The sequence below is a fragment of the Lutjanus erythropterus genome, chromosome 9, assembly GCF_056507025.1.
Source record: "Lutjanus erythropterus isolate fLutEry1 chromosome 9, fLutEry1.hap2, whole genome shotgun sequence".
Taxonomy (NCBI): Eukaryota; Metazoa; Chordata; class Actinopteri; order Lutjaniformes; family Lutjanidae; genus Lutjanus; species Lutjanus erythropterus.
In genome coordinates, this window is record NC_139325.1 from 15,331,153 (window position 1) to 15,352,028 (window position 20,876).

At 41.0% G+C, this 20,876-nt stretch overlaps 1 protein-coding gene across 1 annotated transcript in view; it reads right to left on the reverse strand.

Moving 5' to 3' along the window:
• cobl (cordon-bleu WH2 repeat protein) overlaps positions 1–20,876 on the reverse strand; it is a 66,880-nt gene continuing 46,004 nt past the window's right edge. Inside the window, exons 10-19 of the mRNA XM_084726262.1 lie at positions 17,520–18,117; positions 13,171–13,329; positions 9,026–9,338; positions 6,615–6,733; positions 5,657–5,848; positions 3,936–5,512; positions 3,576–3,809; positions 3,362–3,478; positions 1,512–1,820; positions 1–472 (exon numbers count right to left, since the gene is read on the reverse strand). Of these exons, the coding sequence (XP_084582388.1) occupies positions 389–472; positions 1,512–1,820; positions 3,362–3,478; positions 3,576–3,809; positions 3,936–5,512; positions 5,657–5,848; positions 6,615–6,733; positions 9,026–9,338; positions 13,171–13,329; positions 17,520–18,117 (3,702 nt within the window). The 3' untranslated portion in view covers positions 1–388. The remainder of the gene's footprint in view (positions 473–1,511; positions 1,821–3,361; positions 3,479–3,575; positions 3,810–3,935; positions 5,513–5,656; positions 5,849–6,614; positions 6,734–9,025; positions 9,339–13,170; positions 13,330–17,519; positions 18,118–20,876) is intronic.

Below are 20,876 nucleotides of genomic sequence, written 5' to 3' on the forward strand. Positions count from 1 at the left end.
CCTCTGTCATATGCTGCAAGCAACCACCAAGGTTCCTGTACTTTTGGACAGTATTACACCCCAAGTAGGTATTTTTTAGGGATGAAATACTCTCCCCAGATTCTTAATTTAGACCCTGGTAACTGTGTTGGAAAGACACAGAGTTCCTCTTAAGGTCCCTAGTCTCTGGGAAAAGTTCCAGCGGTGGAAACGTGGTTTAGAAATAATTCTTTTTTCTTTGTCATTTGTCATCAGATAAAGTTTCCCAAAACTTTCACATAACCTCCACAGAAATTGTGACTCAGTCCAGATTTCCAAATGTCTGTTGCAAAAGCACAATGGCAAAAAACAACAACTGAAATTAAACTTGATAAATCATTCCTCATTGTGGTGATGTGGGCTTCCCCTCTTATTGTTGAGGGAGTGTTGAGGAGGTTGCCTGGATTGTTCCCAGTCTGCCGTTCACTTTGACTGTGTTTGTGGGCACAGCGACCTAGTTAAAAGAGACACAACATGTCATGTTTGTAATTCTCCACTTTGGTAATGACAGGAGTAATAGTTCATGGCATGCTGGGAGGAATATATCAGCTTCTGTGGTTTTGTGGTGTCTAACTGGATACAGAAAGAAAAAAAGCTGAACTGAAACTGAAAGAAAGAATTCTGATTTTTTTTTTTATTCAATTTTGTACCATTTCAGATCTGACAAGAAATGTGGTCAAAAATTGTCTGTTTATTTTCTTTTTCCCTTAAACTCTGCTGTTGTTTCTGTCTGATTTAAAGAACGCAAAATTAATAATGCAAAAAATGTTCCTGGCATCTCTTATTTTACACAGCTGCTGACCTGAAATTGAACTTTATCTACTTGGAAATGTTCACACAGCAGCACAGTATGGCTGTCAGATGAATCTGCAAATGTTTTACAATCTGCATTTCATTTACAGTTTCCTGGCTGCAGCACTGCAGGAGAGCTTTGTTCTGCCGATGATGTCTTCCAACGAGGCGAGACATGAGAAACCAGACCAAAAGATGTGAGAGAAAAGAGGACACTGGTTCAAATCATATGCTTTTCGGTCGCTTCCTTGCCTCTCTCTATTCTGTCGCTGCCTATTTTCATGGCTGTCTTTTTTCTTCTTTGATAAGAGTCTCTCTGGGTGAAATTATGCCGTCTTGTGACCAAGACTCATGAAAAAAACAACAAAAGAATCAAAGCATTAAGATATTCAATTGCTGTGCTAATGCTAAATTTTAATTTGTTCATACTATCTTTGTTTTATTTTTAATTTCTTCACCAGTTTATGTATTTTTCCCTGTTCTGCTGACAGAACAGATGAGACAGATAGAGATTTGGAAGCCAATAGCCTCTGATGTCATTTGATCCAATGGGACGTGCGATGTTTAAGTCTTACTCTATTTTCATCATTATGTTTTCATGAAGAAACTGTAGAATTGAAAATCCAACAGTACTGAGAGTAAAAAAGAGTACTGCAACAAGTTTCACTCTGTGGTGGAAATAGATGGTGTTTTTCTTGTACCTTTTTTAGCCTCTCGGCAGCAGATCCATTGCGAATGGCCTCCATCATAGCCTCCCTGGCCAAAGCAGGGTTCATGGGGGTGTTAGTGCTTGAATGTGCCACAGTGCCAGGCTTAACCTGGGGCAAGACAAGGGGAGGAGGAGGTGGAGGTGCAGTCATGGGTGCTGGTGGGGGTGGTGGTGGCGGTGTGGGGGTAAAGGCAGGAGAAGTGCAAGTCAAAGAGGGAGAGGAGGGTGAGGAAAGGGGTCCCGCACTCTCCTCAGACACCTTCCTGAACCTCTCCAGCTCATCAGCAGCCTCAGATTTGGTCTGTGGGACACAAAATAGTGAGACAACGGTAATTCTAGATATATAAACAGAGCTGGGAGATCAACTGCTCTCAAAGAGGTGTATTTGAACTCTTACTCATGGCCTGAGTATCTAACATCAGTCTCTCACACTTACAAATTCTTTTCTGTTCTAATCTTTCTGCATTATATGTTTTTATATGATTTTATCTTATCTATTTTTGTACCTTCATTGTACCTTGTGATTTAGTTTTATTTATTTATACACTTTTTTTGAGAAGCACAAAGTTTTTGAGTCTGATTTAGTCATGCAGCATTCCAGAGATTCCAGTTCTGGTAAGGAACCTCCAGAATAGAACCGCAGATGTTTCAGCTACAGCAGCTCGTTCTCTGCCCCTTTCATTCCACATGGGTCCTTACATGACACCAAACCACAGCTCACAGTCCACACACAGCGATGAAAATAGACTCCCATGCTTGCATAACTCCGGTCATACATGGTTCTGTGAAGCTGCTAACTAGCTAACAATACAGGCAAAGAGTTTAAGCGTACTTCTTATATTCAACATAACTGCAACAAGAACGCGTCTGTTCTTAAGTTGACCTGACCTGACCTGAAGCTGTACTAAAATCTACAGTCAGTACAATGCCAACACTAACATGCTGATGTTTAGTAGGTATATTCACCATCTTCATGTTAGCATGTTTCAAAAGTACAAAAATATCGAAAGAGGAACGAGAGAAGCAGCGAGGGAAATGGCATGTAGAACCAGAATATTTTCACATCTAACTGTAAAATTAAAGGTTTATTGATGAGGTGATGAAAGATGAATCTTGATTTATTTTCTGTTGATACTGAATGAAGTGTGTTTTACAATGATAAAATTCTGTAAATGGAATCTTGTGGTGGCTTTGGCAAGATAAATAAATCGTCTGTGTCTCGTTAAACAATAAATATCTTTAACAATGAAGGACTGTATCTGTAGGGATCCTTTCCATAATGTTGTCAGACACTTCTAATAACAATCTGAGGCTGTCAGTGGCCGAACAAGCACTTTCAGCGGATCTATTTTGACGGCAGCAATGGCCCATAGATTTCATTGCAGCCCGTTTTGCAGCTGCAGCGGTCTCAGTCATACTGGACCTATTTCCAAAATTGTTTTCCCCATCAATCACTTAGACACAAAACATGGGTAAACAGGGTCCAGGTTTAAAAAAATACTGAAGTTAACCTTCAGGGAGGATTCATTCTCTGGGGACTTTGAATATCTGAACCAAATTTCATGGCAATCCACCCAATAGTTGTTAAAGACATTTCTCGGTGAACCAAAAATCTATAGTCAACAAACAGATCAGGACTCATCTTCTGCAGACAAGGAATATCTAAAAAAGAAAAATTAGCTATCTTGGCTAAAAAGAGGAATGTTGAAAGTCATTCTAGGAGGCTGCAAGTGGATGGTAGGTAGTCATACTGTGACTTTGTAGGACCAGGTTTTATTTCCCTTCCAGCTACCTTGACAAATATAAGGTGATATTGTGTAAATAGCTAAGAGAGTATTTTACCTTCCTCAGTCTACCCGAGTTGGTCTGAGCTCTGATGGCAGCCAGAAGAGCAGATCTCTCGTTCTCCTCCTCCACATATGATGTTTTCTTCACGCTACTGGGACCAGACATGGTGATCTAATAATGAAATAAAAAGAAAATCAAAATCATTTTGTTGTCTTCCAGCCAACACCATCACTTCATCATTCATGCACTGAAATTTTCTTGACCTCACCTTCTTGAGCCTGTCCTTGCCTCCACCGGTCTGGATCGCCTCCATCAGGCTGCTGTGCAGAGACGTCTCTTTCTCAACTGACTTACAGATCACCGGTCTGAACTTTTTAACTGGTCCAAACACTGTCACCAGCGGAGGACCAGGGGTCACACTGCTGTCTGTCACTGTGACAGAAGGTTGTGGCTTCACATCAGGTGTTAGATGGGTGGCTGCCTTGGCCGTGTCCCTTGTATTCTGAAGACAAGATGTTGGGGATTAAGTACACTGTCATTGACACTGCTGTAAAAATTCTTCACAGTATTTATTTTTCAAGAGAGCTATTAGATGAAGCACAGAATTTTTACTGCAGGCTTTACTCACACTTGTCTGGATTTGGGGAATGATCTTTGGGGCTGTGGGTGGTTTGGCAGATGACTGTTGAAGACTGCTTTGTGCAGGGCTGGGGCTTCTGGGATGAATATGTCTGATATTATCTTTGTCATTATTGGCGGTTGTATTTATTTGGGTGGGGCCACTAGACTGAATGTGCTTATTCTTGGTTGTTTCTGTTTCCAGTGTATTAATGCTTCCTCTGATGGATCCAACACTACTTCCAAATCCTCCCCTGTCTGGTCGCACTTCTCCGAAATCCCGCTGGCTATCTGACACATATTCTGGGAAGCTCATAGACCTCTTGGGACCAGGAGGGTTGAATTTAAAAACAGATTCATTCTCCTTATTATCTGACAAAGATGACTGGGACGACTGGTGTGGATTCACTTGTATGGACCGACCTGATCTCTGGAAAGCCTGTGTTTTCAAAGGAGCAGAGGAGTCAGGTACGTTGGGGATGAAGTTGGGTTTAACTGAGGACTTTGGGGTGTATTTAGCGATGGCAGACGCCACGTATTGGCTTGAGGTTCGTCTGGACGGTTTGAGGAAGGAAAGGTCTTTACTCAGGTCTGGGAGGAGAGGAGAAGGAATGGATGGTTTAATACTTGGCTGCGGAACATTTGTGGACACCGAAATCTTGCTTTCCACTTCTTTCTGCTCCTCTTTTGCAACTTTGTTGTCTTTCGCTGGTTCTTTAGCTTCTTCTTTAACCAGCTCTTTAGGCTGGACTCGCTCTGCAGGTTTATTAAGTGATGCTTGCATCGTTTTCAGGTCCTCAGTGTTACCGGTTTTCAATGTAGTTTGTGAGATTGCGGTGGGAGTACTTTTCAGGCCATCTGTGCTCTCCTTAGCCTTATCAATGAGAGCTTTGTTGTGAGACACAGCACTTTCTTGTCTTTCGTTTGAGCTCCAAAAAGCTTTGGCTTTTCCAAGAAGTGGAGACCCCTCACTGTGGTTAATTCCCAACTCCGATGAAGCACCAACTTTGGTCTGGGAGATACCCGCTTTCACCATGTTTCCTTGATCGTCAATCTTAATGGCACCATCAGTCAGTGCGACGGCTGGCACTCCCGTAGCAGAGTGTAAGACAGAAGATTTGGGAGGGACCACAGTGAATGTTTTCATACCGAAGCGTGATGTAATGTTGGGAGTGATTTTACGAGTATTCAAGTTATTTTGGTCAACTCTGTGCGACTCTTCATCTCGTTCTGCAGACGCTGTTTTCTCGCTGGTTGTTGGAGGAACAGGTTTCTTCTCTTGAACAGGTTGGGCGTTACTTTTGCTGTATTTCTGCATGTCGACATTAGATTTCACTGCTGATGTTGTTCTTTGTTTATCTTCTTTCAGGCTGTTGGTATGAGTGACACTTGTCTCTTTAATTTTTGTTTCTAGTATCTTTTCTTCCTTTTTGTCACCTTTAGACTTGTTCTTCAGTGACTTCTGCTGCTGAGTTTGAGACGACTGCTTAATATCTGCAATACTGCTCTTACTACTCTCAGCAGCTGTACAAGCATTGTTGTTTTTGTTCTGTGGCTCTATGTTGGACTGGCGATAAACACCTGGAGCTGTGATAAGAAAAGGTAAGAAGAGATCCATGTAAAATATAAATAATTATATAACAGTATAACTAAATTGTATTGAGATCATTGAACCTGAATAAATGGACTGAATAAATTGACTCTAAAGGCAGACATGCTGTTTTTTCGTACCTTTGCTGCCAGCTGACACGGTCCTGGTCAGTGACTTTGCCTCATTTTCTACAATGTTACGTTCATAGTCCTCCAGGACTTCATCTATGGCTGTGACTGGCACATCCATGTCCACTACAGACACCGGCACCTCATTACTGTCTGTGGACATGGCATAGGGAGCCTCCTTCGTTGAGACAATATCTATGTGGTCTGGAAAAAAGAGCAGATCAAGAGACATCATACTCTGTTACTTTAGGCACATTTTACTTGAATATTTAAGAATACTACTATGGCCAGTAGTTATCAGAATTCACTAGGACGAAATGTCAAACTTTAAACCCATTTTACATCAAATTGCAGATTCATAGGATTTCTTCAGGTATACGACAAATGCAAAAAGCCTGACAAGTGACATCCATGTAAATCTATTACCAGAATCTAGCTAAAACCAGAAATACTGTCAACTGATGATTGGATTGACATTTTTAATGACATACAGGATGGAAATAATCACTTTTTCTCTCAGACGTTGGATTGTGTACAGCTGTACATTCATGATTGTTTAATGCAAATTTCTATCTTTTGTTTTCATTTATTTTCCTTGCCTACTTTCTTTTTGTAAAGTGATTTTAGTATCAGGAAGGTACACCCCAACTCCCTGGTTTTATTTAATTAGTTTGGTTTTCTATTTTGTATTTTTTAATAGCTGTATTTTGTAAGTCTTGTAAGGAAATCCTATGCAAGTTCTATGAGAACCTTGATAAAATCTGATAAAAACAAAATTAAAAAAAAGACACATCCATATAGTGTTGCAGTGTTGGTTTGATGGTCGACAGGTTTAATCTTTTACTGAACCACAGTCTGTATCAATTCTTGTGTTGGAGGCAGGCTCACCTGGACTGCCAGGACACCTCAAAGAATAAATACAATCCAATCATAGATTATAGATGAATACTGTCATGGCGTGCCCCCTCACCTGCAAGGTCAGCTTCAAAAGCTGCCAAAGTCTGATGGAGCTGGGCTGTGAGCTCTGGGTCATCTTCATAGTTGTCTTTTAACCTGTCCGACTTTGCCTGTTGGCTGATGTCGTGGTGCCTGTGAAGGGTACATAAAAACGTGTCAAAAAGACATACACACACACACACATGTTAAAACACACACAGTCCCATAACATTTGTAATGTAAAAAGAGATCAGTGGATAGGGGCAGCCACAATACAGCACTCCTCATGACTCTATAATTTTTTATTAACCACCCAGTCACTTTCAAAACAGCTGTTATGAGCTGCCTGTTTGATGCTGTTGTTAAATCCAGCACCATTCCCGTTACTAATCTGCCACAGAAACCGAGAGGCTAAATGCAGTTCAGTAGTAGAAGAAAGAAAACAAATGTGATAGTTTTAAATATTTTGTGCTTGTTCAAAGCTGAGTTTTATTTTTACTGGAGCCTGTTGGCTTTGAAACATGTAGCTGTAAAGATATTATTACCACAGTTTAAAGTTCCTTCACTCTCTTCAAGGGTTCAGCAGAGCATTCTCATGAGTTACTGGCGTATTAGCCATAACAAATTGCAATATGAAGGCCAAACCAAATAGAATTTGTCTTCTAAGAGACTTGGACTGGTCCTCTTTTCCTCAACGATTCTGAGAAAACAGGGTTATAGTGCTTTCCTGGAATACTGAGGAGCCAGCAGCATCAGGCCAGGCCTTGGATTCATAGAGTTCTCTGATTAACAGCATCAATCCCACATCCCTGGTCTGGGCACATTACCATACACATTTCACAACAACTTAAAAGGCGAAAAGTGATCTGGGGCAGCACTCATTTTCCACAAAACCTTTGAATAAGAGCCTAGAACCATAACTATGAAAGCTGAGCACTAAAGGTTGAGGGTGCCAGCTTTGGCTACAACTCAAATATAACACATGGCGGGAACTGCTCTTGGTTATTACTGCTGGCACAGTTAAAAACTGTAGAGAGACTTCTATAGTTGGCTGACACGGTGATGGTTCACTATTCAGGTGAAAACACAGGTGTGATAGCAAAGTTGATGGCCCAATGCAAGAATTTAACTAATAATTTTCATACAGGTGTTTGTTATCAATGGTTACGCCGGCTCAAATTGACAGCAAAGTGAAGGGCACATGCATTATCTTGCCTGCAAGGACACCGGGATCTATTCAAATGGATTTACAAGTAATATGTGACAGCTATGGGAAAAATATGAGGTAGAATCGTGGTAGGAGTCTGCAAAAAGCAGATACTGAGAAGCACATGGTCAGAGAGATGAATGAGGTAAGGTAGACACTATGAATCATTTGTTTTCTCTTGAGGCCAAAGCAGATGCCTTAATGTGCCTCACCATCTCGATTAAGACTTTCATCATCTTGATGGCCAAAAATCACAAATTAGGTGAATGTAAATATACCATATGTGCTTTTCAATTTCATTCTACACTCTTAAAAAGAAAGGTGTTAACTAGAAACATGGTGTTCTTTGGCTTGTCCTTGTAGTAGAAGCCTTTTTGGTTCCAGGTAGAACCTTTTTTGGAGGTTTGGAACAGTTCTACATAGAATCCAGCATAAAGGGCTATACCTAGAACCATCTTGTGAAAGGTTCCACTCAGAGGAGAGGTTCTACAGAGAACCTTTCTATGGTGTAATGGCTCCAGCCGGGACCTTTTCCATCTTCTAAGGGTGCTAACAGGAACACACCCAGGGAGGTCTACCAGAACCCTTTTGTATTCCTGTTCCAATGGTTTTATCTACAACCCACCCAGGGCATTCTACAAAGTACCCTTTTTATTCCAAGGGTTTATCTAGAACCTACCCAGGGGGCTCTGCGGAGAACCCTTTTCTAATATGGTACAAAGAACCCTTGATGAACACTTCACAACATTCAACGAAAAAGGATTTTAACAATCCTTGAAGAACTCTTGCTTCCATTAAAGGTTCTTTGGGTGAAAAAGGTTCTTCATGGAACTGTAAAGGGATGTCCATGCAAACTGTAATATAAGACCTATAACTGTAAATATAACTATAAAAATGTCATTCTAAAAATGCTTCTAACTTAAGTGGATGGTGGCGTCCAGACAGCAACTTTATAGTTGTGGTGTGGAGTACATCATCCACTTCAGTTAAAATGATTTTAAAATCAATATTTTATAGTAGTAGTAGTAGTATAGCTCTTGGTGTGGATGGCCCTTCAGTCTTATAAAAAACCCTTTTGGAACCCTTTCCTCAAAAAAGGATTCTTCATAAGCAAAATAGTTGTGGGTACAAGCTTAGCCCTTCAGAAAAAAAAATCCTTTTGGAACCCTTATTTCTAAGAGTGTACTTTCCTCCCTCACTGTTCCTCTTTCTGTGATTCCCTTGACTTCCATCTCTACCTGTGTCTTGATCCCCAGGTGGCACATCCCTCATCACTGTCACTGGAATTGTCCCGCACTGGTCCCAGCAGTCTCTCTGCCCCGCCTCCATCCAGAGACAAACTCCCATCTGGGGATGTGGGCTGGGTGTCGGATGGAGAGCTGACCATGCCTGAGTCCTCACCCTCTGCCATGCCCTCTGAGGCGGCGTAACCCTGGTCAGGCAGGCTGCTGCCACCACTGCTGCTTCCCAAGGACATGGTCTCCTCCTCGGGTGTTTCAGTCTCTGGTCTCTGGCCATTGGCTGTGGAGCTCCGCATGGAGTGCAGCCAAGCTGGAAGAGGACAGAGGAGGATCTTAGCATCATGTTATTACTTTCCTTTAAGACTTTTAGCAACTGTTAGCAGCAACTTCAATATCCAAGACAAAGGGTTTTCACTGGGCTGGGGTTGTGTATTTACTCACGCCATGCATTAACTTTTATCACTTATTTATTTTTGTCAAATTCACCAACCTTAAAAGACTTTTTATACCTGGGAAAACACTGAGAGACACAAATCATGAGGTCATTTGTTTGAAAAGAAGTGCAGGATGCAGAGCGACCATGCAGAGCGAAAGTTGGAAGAAGAGGAAAAAATTCTGAGGAAGTATTTACATTAGTTTCATCATTCAGTCTGACACTACACACACACACACGAGCCAAATATACAAACGCAAGCCTGGGCCACAACCACTTGTGGCTTGATAAAAAAGCTTTAATGATGTGTGGGTGGATTTACTGTAAACAAACCCTTTTAATTAGATTTTTACAGTACTGTTTTAGATCCCAGTGAAAGATAGCATTGCTTCATACCCTCTCATCTCTTTAGTACAGTCATGCTCTGGTCAGTCCTGTGGGTTTTGGAGGACTTATTTAGTCTGTCACTGATCTCATTGAACTCGAGGCCAAGAGAATAAAAATCAATGTACCATTTCTTAGGTTTTCAGCAGCCCAGCCAGCATGCAAAGCACTGGGAACTCAATGGGGGATTCTTTAAAATGATTTTAACAGTGAATGACCTTGTTTGTAATACCAGGTGTCTGTGAGTGTGTGCATGCATTTGGGCACTCATTGTGCTTCAATATGTCTTCCTGTGTGTGTGTGTGTGTGTGTGTGTGTGTGTGTGTGTGTGTGTGTGTGTGTGTGTGTGTGTGTGTGTGTGCGTGCGCACGCACTAGGCCTGTCAGTTTTGGGCCCAGTCCTAATGGTGTGGAGAGAACAGTCAGTTCCAGGAGATGTGGTGATGACTCACAGGGCTGTCCTCCCAGCTCCTTCCCAGCAACAGCTTAGTCATGCCAGCTACAGCCACATTCAGCACACACACGCACAGACAAGTGCATGCATACACACACAGTCTTGTGCTCTCATATGTTTACACACACACACACACACACACATATATATGCTTGCATTACAAACGCAGTTAACATCCACACATAGATGTAAAATTTCCCGCTCAATACGACCTTCGGCACATGCTCAGTTAAAGCAAAACAAAATGTTACCCAAGCAAGTCAATACTCGTCAACATCTGACCACAGCAATCCATGCACGATCCCAAACCAAAGTCGTTGAATCTTGATCCAGTCTTCAACTGTTTAATTGAAAAATGTCTTTCAAACATATGTTCTGTTTTCACAACACAGGTTTTCTTTACAAATAAGTGCTCTGTTCATGTGATCTGTTCATTATCACAACTCTACAGGCTCAATAAGCACACATCCCCATACTAGGCCATATATTTGCTTGACACCTACTAAGAGTAAAAACAGATCTGCATTGTATTATAATCACAGCCAAAGGTCAACCATCACTGTCTCAAAAATGTAAAAATCTACTTTATGACTCTGTCACACCACAATAGTTGCATTCATATAGTACAGAACAAACATGTGATAAACAAGCGCTCCACCCCCATGACATACAGTCACCACACAAAAACTGTTTCACATTTTCTTTTTTTTGTATATGTAATGTAATAATACAGTGCTCATAATAGTAAAAAAGTTGTGTGACACAGTCTTGTCTTACAGCCACATTTATTGCAGCTTTTCAGCCAGACGCAAATGATATACTTAGTTTTTCTCTCCCAATATTTTTAACCAAAATACTATGCAAGGTTGTCAAAAGTACTGACACTTACACTTTTTCAATACCGCATTTAAAATACAATACTAGCATTTGATAGTAGTGAAAGTACCAAAGGTATGAAAAAGAAATTATCTAAGTGTTCATTCAAAACTGCAGTTCAGCTTAGTATTTATTTTCCCGCTTGCAGCAAAACCACAGTGTTCAGGGACTTTTTCTGTATCAGCACCGTGTGCAAGTTGTTAATTAAAAAAGAAACAAAGTGTGCCTTAGACTTTTTTTTTTGCCGTGGTATCCAAAGAGGTATCAAGTATCGTTCTTTTATATTAGTAGTGTACTTACGGTTTTGTGACAACTCTAGTATAGAGCTCACAATAGTAAACAAGTTGCTTTTTATGGAACAGTCTTGTCTTAAGACCAGATTTATTGCCAAAGATCCAAATTACTACTTACAAACAATTTTGCCAAACACTTGTTTTACAAACAATTAACCATTTTTCCACATAGGAAGTCATGATAGAAGGGCAATTTTGGATCCCATCATTTACTGTAAAAATAAGCTGTGAAGTGTTCATGCAATTACAAGCTTTCACAATAATAAAAACAACAGTTCTATAGAAAATCAGTGTGTACTTTTTTTTTAAGTAGAGTGTTATGAGCTTTTTTTTTTAAATACATAAAAGGAAAATGTCATTGATAGATCACCCTCACCATAATATTGCCAAAGGCAGCATGCATTCAGCTCTCAGATTTCTAAACTGAGCCATAACACCAGGCACAGAGAAACATACGCTGTCCAACTATTGATCTGCAAATATCACATCACCAGAATATTGGCTGATAGATATCACATGGCCTTGCCTCATAGCCTCATTTCAGCCTGTCACTCATCAATCACACTGTAACTTATCCTTCCAGGGCTTAGCTCATCTGTCACTGTATAGTCCTCTGACCACATTCTCTGTGTCCACTTTTAAATCAGCTCTCTCTCGTGCATACTCAATCACAAACAGCAGATCAAGTTGAAATGCAAAACCACCAACAGTATATACATACATTTGAAAAAAAAAGCATTGCTTTAAGAGTGAAATTGGAGAGTATTTTGTGTCCTCAACAGAAACCAATCCAAATGATTGAAAGAGCAGGTGCATTGCTACAAAGTGGCTCCTGCTGTAACAGCAAATGAAAGCAAGTGATAGAAATGAGCCGATTAAAATCGAGAGAGCAAAGAGACCTTGATGATAAATACAAGAGTGCAGAAGAAACAGTAGAAAATGTCATTAAAGAATGAGAGGAAGGTGGTGAACGTCAGAGGGAGGTCCAGCAGAAATAAGAAGGGCCAAGACGAAGCAAAGGGAACTGATGAAAAGTGATTGTCGGGCGAAGGAAGGGTCAAGCCAGAGAGAGACTTCAGGAGTGTTTGGAGCGCAGTCGCACAGGCCCACAGCAGTACACTACAAAGTATAGGGAGCGGGGTGGGGGAGTAAAGAAAAGAAGAGATGAGATTTGAGATGGAGAGATCGTAAACATTGCACTTGGCGGGGATGGAGATGAAAACAGCATCCAGAGAAAAACCTAGAAGTAAAGTGAGAAATTGAGGACAACAAATAGTGAAATGAAAAACAGGCTTCTGTCTCGATTATAAATCTAATGCATTGTTATGTACTGTATAAATGCAACAAAAAAGGCACTCCAGTTGATTGGTGTTGACCCCAGCCTTGACCTTTTGAACCCAGAAGAAATAACATGGCTTACAGGGTGACATTTATAGATATGAAGCACCTTGACCTCACATGGACCCAGTATCACTTAACAACTCTGCTACAAGAAGACAGAGATGGAAAGCATCTGAGGAAAGAGAGCAGTATTTGCATGCAAGCACACGCATGCATTTGGCAGTGAAAAGGACAGTTGCAATAATCCAAGCTCTGATTGGGACGAATGAAATAAAAGTTAGAAATCCAGGAGAGCAGCTTCTAGGAAAGAAAAGAAAGATCAGGAGTGATGGAAAAGGAGAGGCTGTCCATCTGGAACCTACACTGCGGAGCTGCTTCCTCCGCTTCCATGGGGCTCTGTGGGGACTTGCTTTCTGTGGGCTCAGTGGGAGGGGAGGACAGGGTAGGGGGTAAGACAAGCTGTGGTGGCTCCCGGGCTGGGGAACGACGAGGTTTGGGTGGTGCTGGTCGCTCGGTGGCTCCTGCAGGAGAAACAGCACGCAGGCAGGGCAAGCACTGATGATCATGCAAGGAAAAATGTGACACAAACATTGTGCATGCAAAGTTCTTATCAGGATCTTTATTTGTTTTTTGTTTTTTTTTCTGGCAACGTCTTGGCTTCTGTGTTTTCTGTGCTACACTTCCAGAGACTGCTTGTTATTCAAACAGTGGCTTCTTTATCCTCAGATTTCCTGCTGATGAAGTTTGAGTTTCTGTGGGCAGAACTCCTTCCTTTGTCTTCCGAGCCATGGAGGTTATCGCTGTTAAAGTACTGTAAAGTAGTGTTCACAGAACATTCATTTGTTCAGGCTTTTACCACTGGTCCTGTGGAATTTCACAATTTACTTGACTATTTAGTTGAGGGCCCAGCCTTGACAACAAAGGTCTGTAAAGTATGAGCTGAAATTTGAACAAAACTGAAAAGATCTATTTCTTTGTTGTGTACTCTGCCACCGAGGCTTTCAGTATTTCTATCTTCTAACTTGAATTGAATGACTAAAACATAACTGTTAAACGTTTCAGGAATCAGAGTTATTCTGACATTTAGAATTTATGAATTTTAGAATCTGTACTAAAAAAGTAAATCTCAGATATCGTTTTAGACTTAAATAGCACTACCACATCCTAAAATTATATCCCTATTTCATGCCAAAAATAGGCACTGATTGACTTGATAAAAAATAACGAATATGGATACTAATGTCAGTAGGGGCAGTAAGAAAGGAAGTAAAGCGTAGATATGATACACAAAGCGTGTGAGACAGCTGATGCTAACAGAAGTGTGGATGGACAAATAGGACAAATTCAATCTGGATTACATATTGGGCTGTAGGGGAAAAAGCAAAATTACTGTATAATAGCACTGCTGAAATATAGCTACCTAAACATCTTTATAAGACTAGTGATGCTCAGTGTGCTGTGTCTTAGTCAGCAGGTGCTGTCGACGTGCTTCTTTATCTGTTTACTCTTTTGTCGACAACAGGAAGGAAACTGTAACAACAGCATGCGAGGCTGAGATGATAAACAACACCATCATAACCTTGACAGCTTCTGGAGCACACACACAAACACATACACACACAAGCTGTAAAAACAGTTGAATCTTCTCTTCCAATCCATAAAACCTTAAAAATGGCCTTGGTGCTAATTTTTCAACAATTTGATCTCGGTTTTACCCCTTCATATTATTGTTGCTGTGTTTCTCTAAACGAGCACACAGAGACACACACTGCACTGCCTCAGGCACTCCACTAAATATCTGTATGATTAATGTGAATGCAGCCTCAAAAACAGCAGTACTATATCACTTTGTCAATATTAACTGGTGGATATTGTGTTGACTAGATTTAAAGAGAAACCACTGATTTACATTTTACCCCGACTTCTCTGCTTCAAGCTGAAGCTGTAGTGAAAAGAAACCCAGAAACACAAAGAAACATGTATATTGTCCTTTGTTTTCAACCAAGCTGAGGCTTTAAATTCAAGTTGACATAAATATTGACATTATGCATTCCCTTCTGCCTAACATACAACAGACACACACTAACACACCCACGCCTGTGTACATTTTACGTTTTAACCTTCTACAGTAGTGTTCTAGAGTTGAGTTTTAAGATTTATGCTAAATACTAGCTAATATCTAGGATCAGAGGAAGCAATGGTATAAAAATAAGATTTAAAAAATATTGAAGTAATTCTATATTACAGTGGTACTTTCAGTGTAATGGTTTGCATCTCCACCTTTGTTTATTTAGAATTACATATCTTTATAACAAAGCTTTTCAAAGCAAATGACATGGACATATACAACAATTTTGCTTAAATTAAAGACCAAATCAAACTTATAAAATGAAAGACTAACTTAAACCTAATAAATGCACTGTGTACATATCTGCCCTTCCCATACAAACAGGAGGGAACCAGCCTATACTGTGTGTGCAGGGTGTAGTCTAAGCTCTGACGTGTATACCAGCTATTTTTTCACTGCCAAATATATACTCTTCTTGTATAATGAGTTGTCTAGCTGCACTAAAGAATATTTTGTTTATAGTTGCAGCATGTAAAAAGTTAATGTTGAGGTTGTGTGTAGGACAAAATGACTGTTGAGAGGAAATAATTGACTGAAAATAAAAATTTCAACCCAGTGAATATTTTCTAACACATTGTAAAAAGAAAGGACACTGAAAATACAGGGAGACCAAAGCAAAAGAGAAGGTGATGCACTGTCAGCAGTGTCAGGATAGTGAAAAAGAGAAGTAGCTAGGTCTATACATTTATTAATGATCCTGGTGCTGTCTCCTCCAGCCTGACTAATGCACTAACCTCCTCATACTTCATCCTTTCTCTTCCTTTCATCTGCCTGTCCATCATTCCCCTCTCCTTAAACCCCCCTAGTCCTCTTGTTTTTACCTTGCTACCCTGTCATCCCTGCTGCCAAAACCTTCCCATGCTCCGTTCTCTGAACTCCATTCTGGTACCTTCACCTTTCTCATCCCTTTTCTGAGGTCTATGCCTCTCTCATCTCTGCCCCTGTCAGACAAGACAGCCCTCTGCTGCAATCTCACTTTGCACCACAGAAAGATCTAGGTTATGTAAAGATCAATACGAGGCCAGCTGAAGTTCAAGTAGGTCCTGTTTAAATCTATGATGGATCTGTCTGTCTTTGTATCTGCCAGCTTTGAAGGTGTGTGAGAGCGGCTGCATGCATAAGAGAGAAAGTGAAATAAAGAGGGGGATAGAGAGAGAGAGAAGTGAAAATGAAAGAAAGAGAGAAAGATAGGACGAATGTGTGGAATAGATCAGTGCAGACAAGACACACGAACTGTACTGTCTCATGAACTATGATGAAAACCAGCTCCACTAGTTCCTGTACTTCAGCCATGACTTGAGTGCATGCACACACACACACACACACACACACACACACACACACACACACACACACACACACACACACACACACACACACACACACACATCCACACACAGTCTTTCACCAGGTTATGTGCGTCATTCTTCACAGTTTAAGTTTCAGATGTCGCAGCATTGTGACAGCTCCGTCCTCCAGGGCAGACATTCAGTCAATTTCTTGACAAGTATAAAACTTCAGACTGTCTCAGTTCTTTAACATAAAGAATGAGCGTGTGTGTGTATACCATCACTGTCAAAGAGTTCAGTGATCAACAACCAAATTCATTTTCCTTGATGAGTATAAATGTTTTGTGCACTGGGGTGTGAAATGTGATATAGTTTAAACCAAAATTTAATTCACAGAGTAACTGATAGGAGATAATAAAACTAATAACAACATGTGCCAAAATGATACACAAATACAACAGGTAGATCTCATTACAGCTTCACTGCCTGTAGTGCTGTATCATTATAAATATCTTTGGCTGTCATTTGGCATTATTCCTGTTGCTAATCTGTTGTGAGGTGTTGGTGTCTCTGTCTTTAATTTGTGTAGAAGAAGTCTGCCAACAGAGAAATGTTAGACAGTTACTAGAATAAAATAGGCTGTGTCATCACTATCTAGGGAAAAATGAGATCATTAGTGTGTTTTCAGAAAGCAAAGACTTAGGAGTGTTAATGATTATTGCATTTATACACTGAGGACTTCAAATTTAAATTATTGTTTCTAAAATATGTGTCAGCTGCTGGGGTCAGTTGCACAAAACATCTATGGACTTAAGATTTTCCTTAAAGAGTGAGTTAATATTTTCTTGAAATAAAATCTTAGCAACCATAGTAAGGAAAATAATTTAAGGAACCTCTTACTCTCTTAACCAGTCTTAACTGCAACATGGCCAAGGGGTGAATAAATACTGTACCCTATGGAATCAACTCTGTTTAACAGTATTTCTTTCACAATACACAAGATCACAGTCTAAATGACAAGGTTAGTTATGTCATGATAACAGGTATCACAAGCACCGAGCAAACAAATGGTGGATGGAATAGAGACTATATAATTTTACTGCAGTAAAATCTCTTTCAATGCCTTAAGGTTTTCCCTTTAGAAGGATTCAGTGCAACAGCCTTAAGCACATCCTTCAGCTTAAGGGAAATTAAACCTTAAGTGTCATATTTAAGGAGAAAACTTTAGGGTTTTTTTGTACAACCAGCCCTTGGTTTTTGAGTGTCTGTTATCATGCTTTTGATAGATATTTACCCATTGCGCTGTGTCTGTTGTTCTCAACTTCATCCAGTTTCAGGTTTAAAGCTGACTCAGTCTCTGACCGGGAGCTGCTGGCTGAGGTTGCATCTGACTTGACAGCCATGCTGCTGGACTTTTCCGACTCCTCCATCCTGCTGCTGGAGCTTTTCATAGTGGTTTGGACCTGCACAGACCCGCTCATTGTGCTGCTGGTGAGGCTGCTACACTGGGAACCAACTTGGTCCAGGTCCGCATCTGAGTCATCGAGGCTGTGACTGAGTTCAGAGCTTGAATCCTGGACAGCCAGGCTGTCGGTGGTGCTGCTGCTTGGGGTCGGGGAGCTGGGGGTTGTGGTGGCAGTGGACACAGGTGGAGGTTGTACTGGCGCTTTCAAGGGGACTGGTTTTACCGTTTGTGTTACCACAGTGGTAGCAGAGATGGTGGTTGACTGTGCCACCTTGGTACGGGAGGCCGGAGTAGGTGTTTCAGTAGCGTGGCTATCAGGGGTGGGAGCAGCAGAAGGTGAAGTGTCGTCAGGGCCTGGGGTGATGGAAGCCGGGGTGGGAGGAGGGGCTGGAGCCTTTCTTTTCCTCTGCTGGCTCTCTGAGCCCGTCTGATTGAAAATAAGTAAAAGAAAAGCAGAGAGACAGTAGAAAGTTAATTTATGCAAGAACCTTCTGCATATGTGTGTGTGTGTGGTCTAACCATAAATCAGCCTGTCTACCAGGACTGAAGTAGAGTTACTACTGAGTAATTAAATCAAGTGGAGTTCTGGCAGGCGCCTGAGTCCTCAAATCCATCAGAGTGCCAACATTCCTTTTAAATTATCCTACAACAACATCTGGCAGCGACACAGTTAATTTGATGCAGTGGTATTGTGATAGTACATATTGAGACTGTATGCACACTTTACTGTGGTGCTTCTCCTAAATATTCAAAGAGACATCAACCATAATCCAACTGTAATGCTGTCTTGCTGAATTACTCGTAAAACTGAACCACTGATCACTTCAGGGGGGGAAGTGACAGCTGTTATTAGCAAAATGATGCAATTTCTTTTGTGTATGTGCAAACATAAAACAAAAACATGTCATGTTGCTCCCACATCTCCAACCCTCTGTCAACTCAGTTTAAAAATACAATTGTTGGCAAGGTACAACTTAAAACACTTAGGCAAGAAGTCAATGATGGGGAAAAAGTAAAATGATACCAAGTGACACGGCCCAGCAAGAACAAGCGATTCAGCAAGAATCTGTCAACAGATGTTTCATAACATTAATCCTTTTTTATGTTTTTCATAATGACGGTGACAGAAAAAGAAACAAATTTTGTAAAAATACATAAATACATTTAAACTGGTTGTCGTGGAGAAAGAGAAATGAAATAGGAGGAGACAGGGTAAAACTATGAATCACTGACAAAGTAATGAGTGAGAAATTCTCTGTTTTCTTCCACAGGGAGATGAGACTATTCACACCCTCATGTGCAAGTTGATCTCACTCTCTGTGAAGTCAGTTTTCTAAGAATCAATTTAAAAGTGCTATGGGCAGGTTTCAACAGTGTAGATGTCCTTCTGTCTCAAAATTCCCAATTACTGCTGCTGCTGCTGTGTTCAACTTTTCTTCACTCTGAAACTGAACAGAGAACATGCCCAGAGCTGCATGTAGGGTTGCATCATGCAGCAGGACGAGAGAGATCAGGCCACCTTGCCTCTCTTTAGGCAAACTAGGTTCACACATGTGAACTCAGTGAACTCACCACTGCATGGCATGCTATGGAAATCTAAATGGCCCCCCAACTGGTTGTCTTTCTCTTCCTTGGTCTCCCACTTCTCTCCCTCTCTGGCATTCATACATACATGAATACAGACATACCAGTGGATGTGGGCCAAAGTTGAAGCTGCAATGGATGACTGACTCGACTATGAAGATAGATGTGTGTGTGTGTGTGTGTGTGTGTGTGTGTGTGTGTGTGTGTGTGTGTGTGTGTGTGTGCACATGCATGTGTGAGTATGTTTACGTGTGTGTTCCCTGCAGAGTGAAACATAAGACTGCAGCCAAGCCCTGCTCTGAAAGCAAGAGATCTGTGGCCACAACACACACACACACACATGCACATACACTTTTCTGTGTGACTGTATGAGCACATACACAAGCACACATGAGAAGGAACGGTATATCTCAGGCCAAAGTACACTCTTAGAAATAAGGGTTCCAAAGAGGTCCTCCCTGAAGGGCTGAGGTTTGACCCAAAATGATATGCTTTGCTTTGTTTCATCAAGGGTTCAGCAACCCTTTTTATCCAAAGAACCCTTTTTTTCATGGATTATTGAAATCCTTGAAGAACTCTTTTGTCACAGGTTTTGTTTCTTTACATTAATATGAAAGGGTTCTTGGTAGAACCCCTCTGAGTGGCTTCTAGATAAATCCTTTGGAATAAAGAAGGGGTCTCTTCAGAACTCCGGTGGCGGGTTCTAGATAAAACCAGTAGTAACCTCTGGGTGGGTGCTTGTTGGAACGTTATGATTGAATCCCAAGGGAGGGTTCTTGCTAAAGCTTACATCATAGAAGGATTCTCTGTAGAACCTTTCATAGGGGGTTTTGTGTGGAACCTATCACAGATGGTTCAAGGTATAACCCTTCCAACTGAAACCTTTATAAAAGGTTCTATGGGGAACCAAAAAGGGTTCTCCTACAGGGACAAGCTGAATAACCCTTTATGGTTCTAGTTAGCACCTTTATTTCTCAGAGTGTGGGGTGTATGGATTAGGGAGTTGTTAAGGGTTGCAGGGTTAAGTGTGTGCTGCTCTCATGGGCTTATTGGCGCCATGACTGGGAACGCAGCATGTACTTAAGATTGTTAGAGACTGAAGCCAAGACTCAAGACTCTGTATTACACCACATTCAAGGTCACACTGTACATTAAGTTAAGCTGGCTGTGTAATGTGATTATGTATACACTGTGTTTATGTGTGTTGTTTACTAACGTTACATTTGCAGCTGCTTTTTCAAACGTATGTTACACAGAGGAGAATAGCTGTACAACATAACTCGTTTTTTTTCAAAAGCTATGCATGTGCTGCTGCATACCTGCTAGAGGCAGGCCTCTTCTGCTCAAATGTCAAGTCAGCCTTGTGTCATGACATCACAAGTCAAGTCACTACAAAGCAAAGGACGGCCAAAGTATCAAGTGGATTCTCAAGTCCTGACGCCGTAAGTACAGTCGAGTCATGTTGCATCAAATCACAAGCAGAAACAATGTCAAATGAAATCAATGCAAAGATGAGTGATGAGTTCACTAGAGTTTCACAATGCACTATGAAAAATACAGATTAAATCCATACGTGGGAATACACAGAGATACTAAACTCCT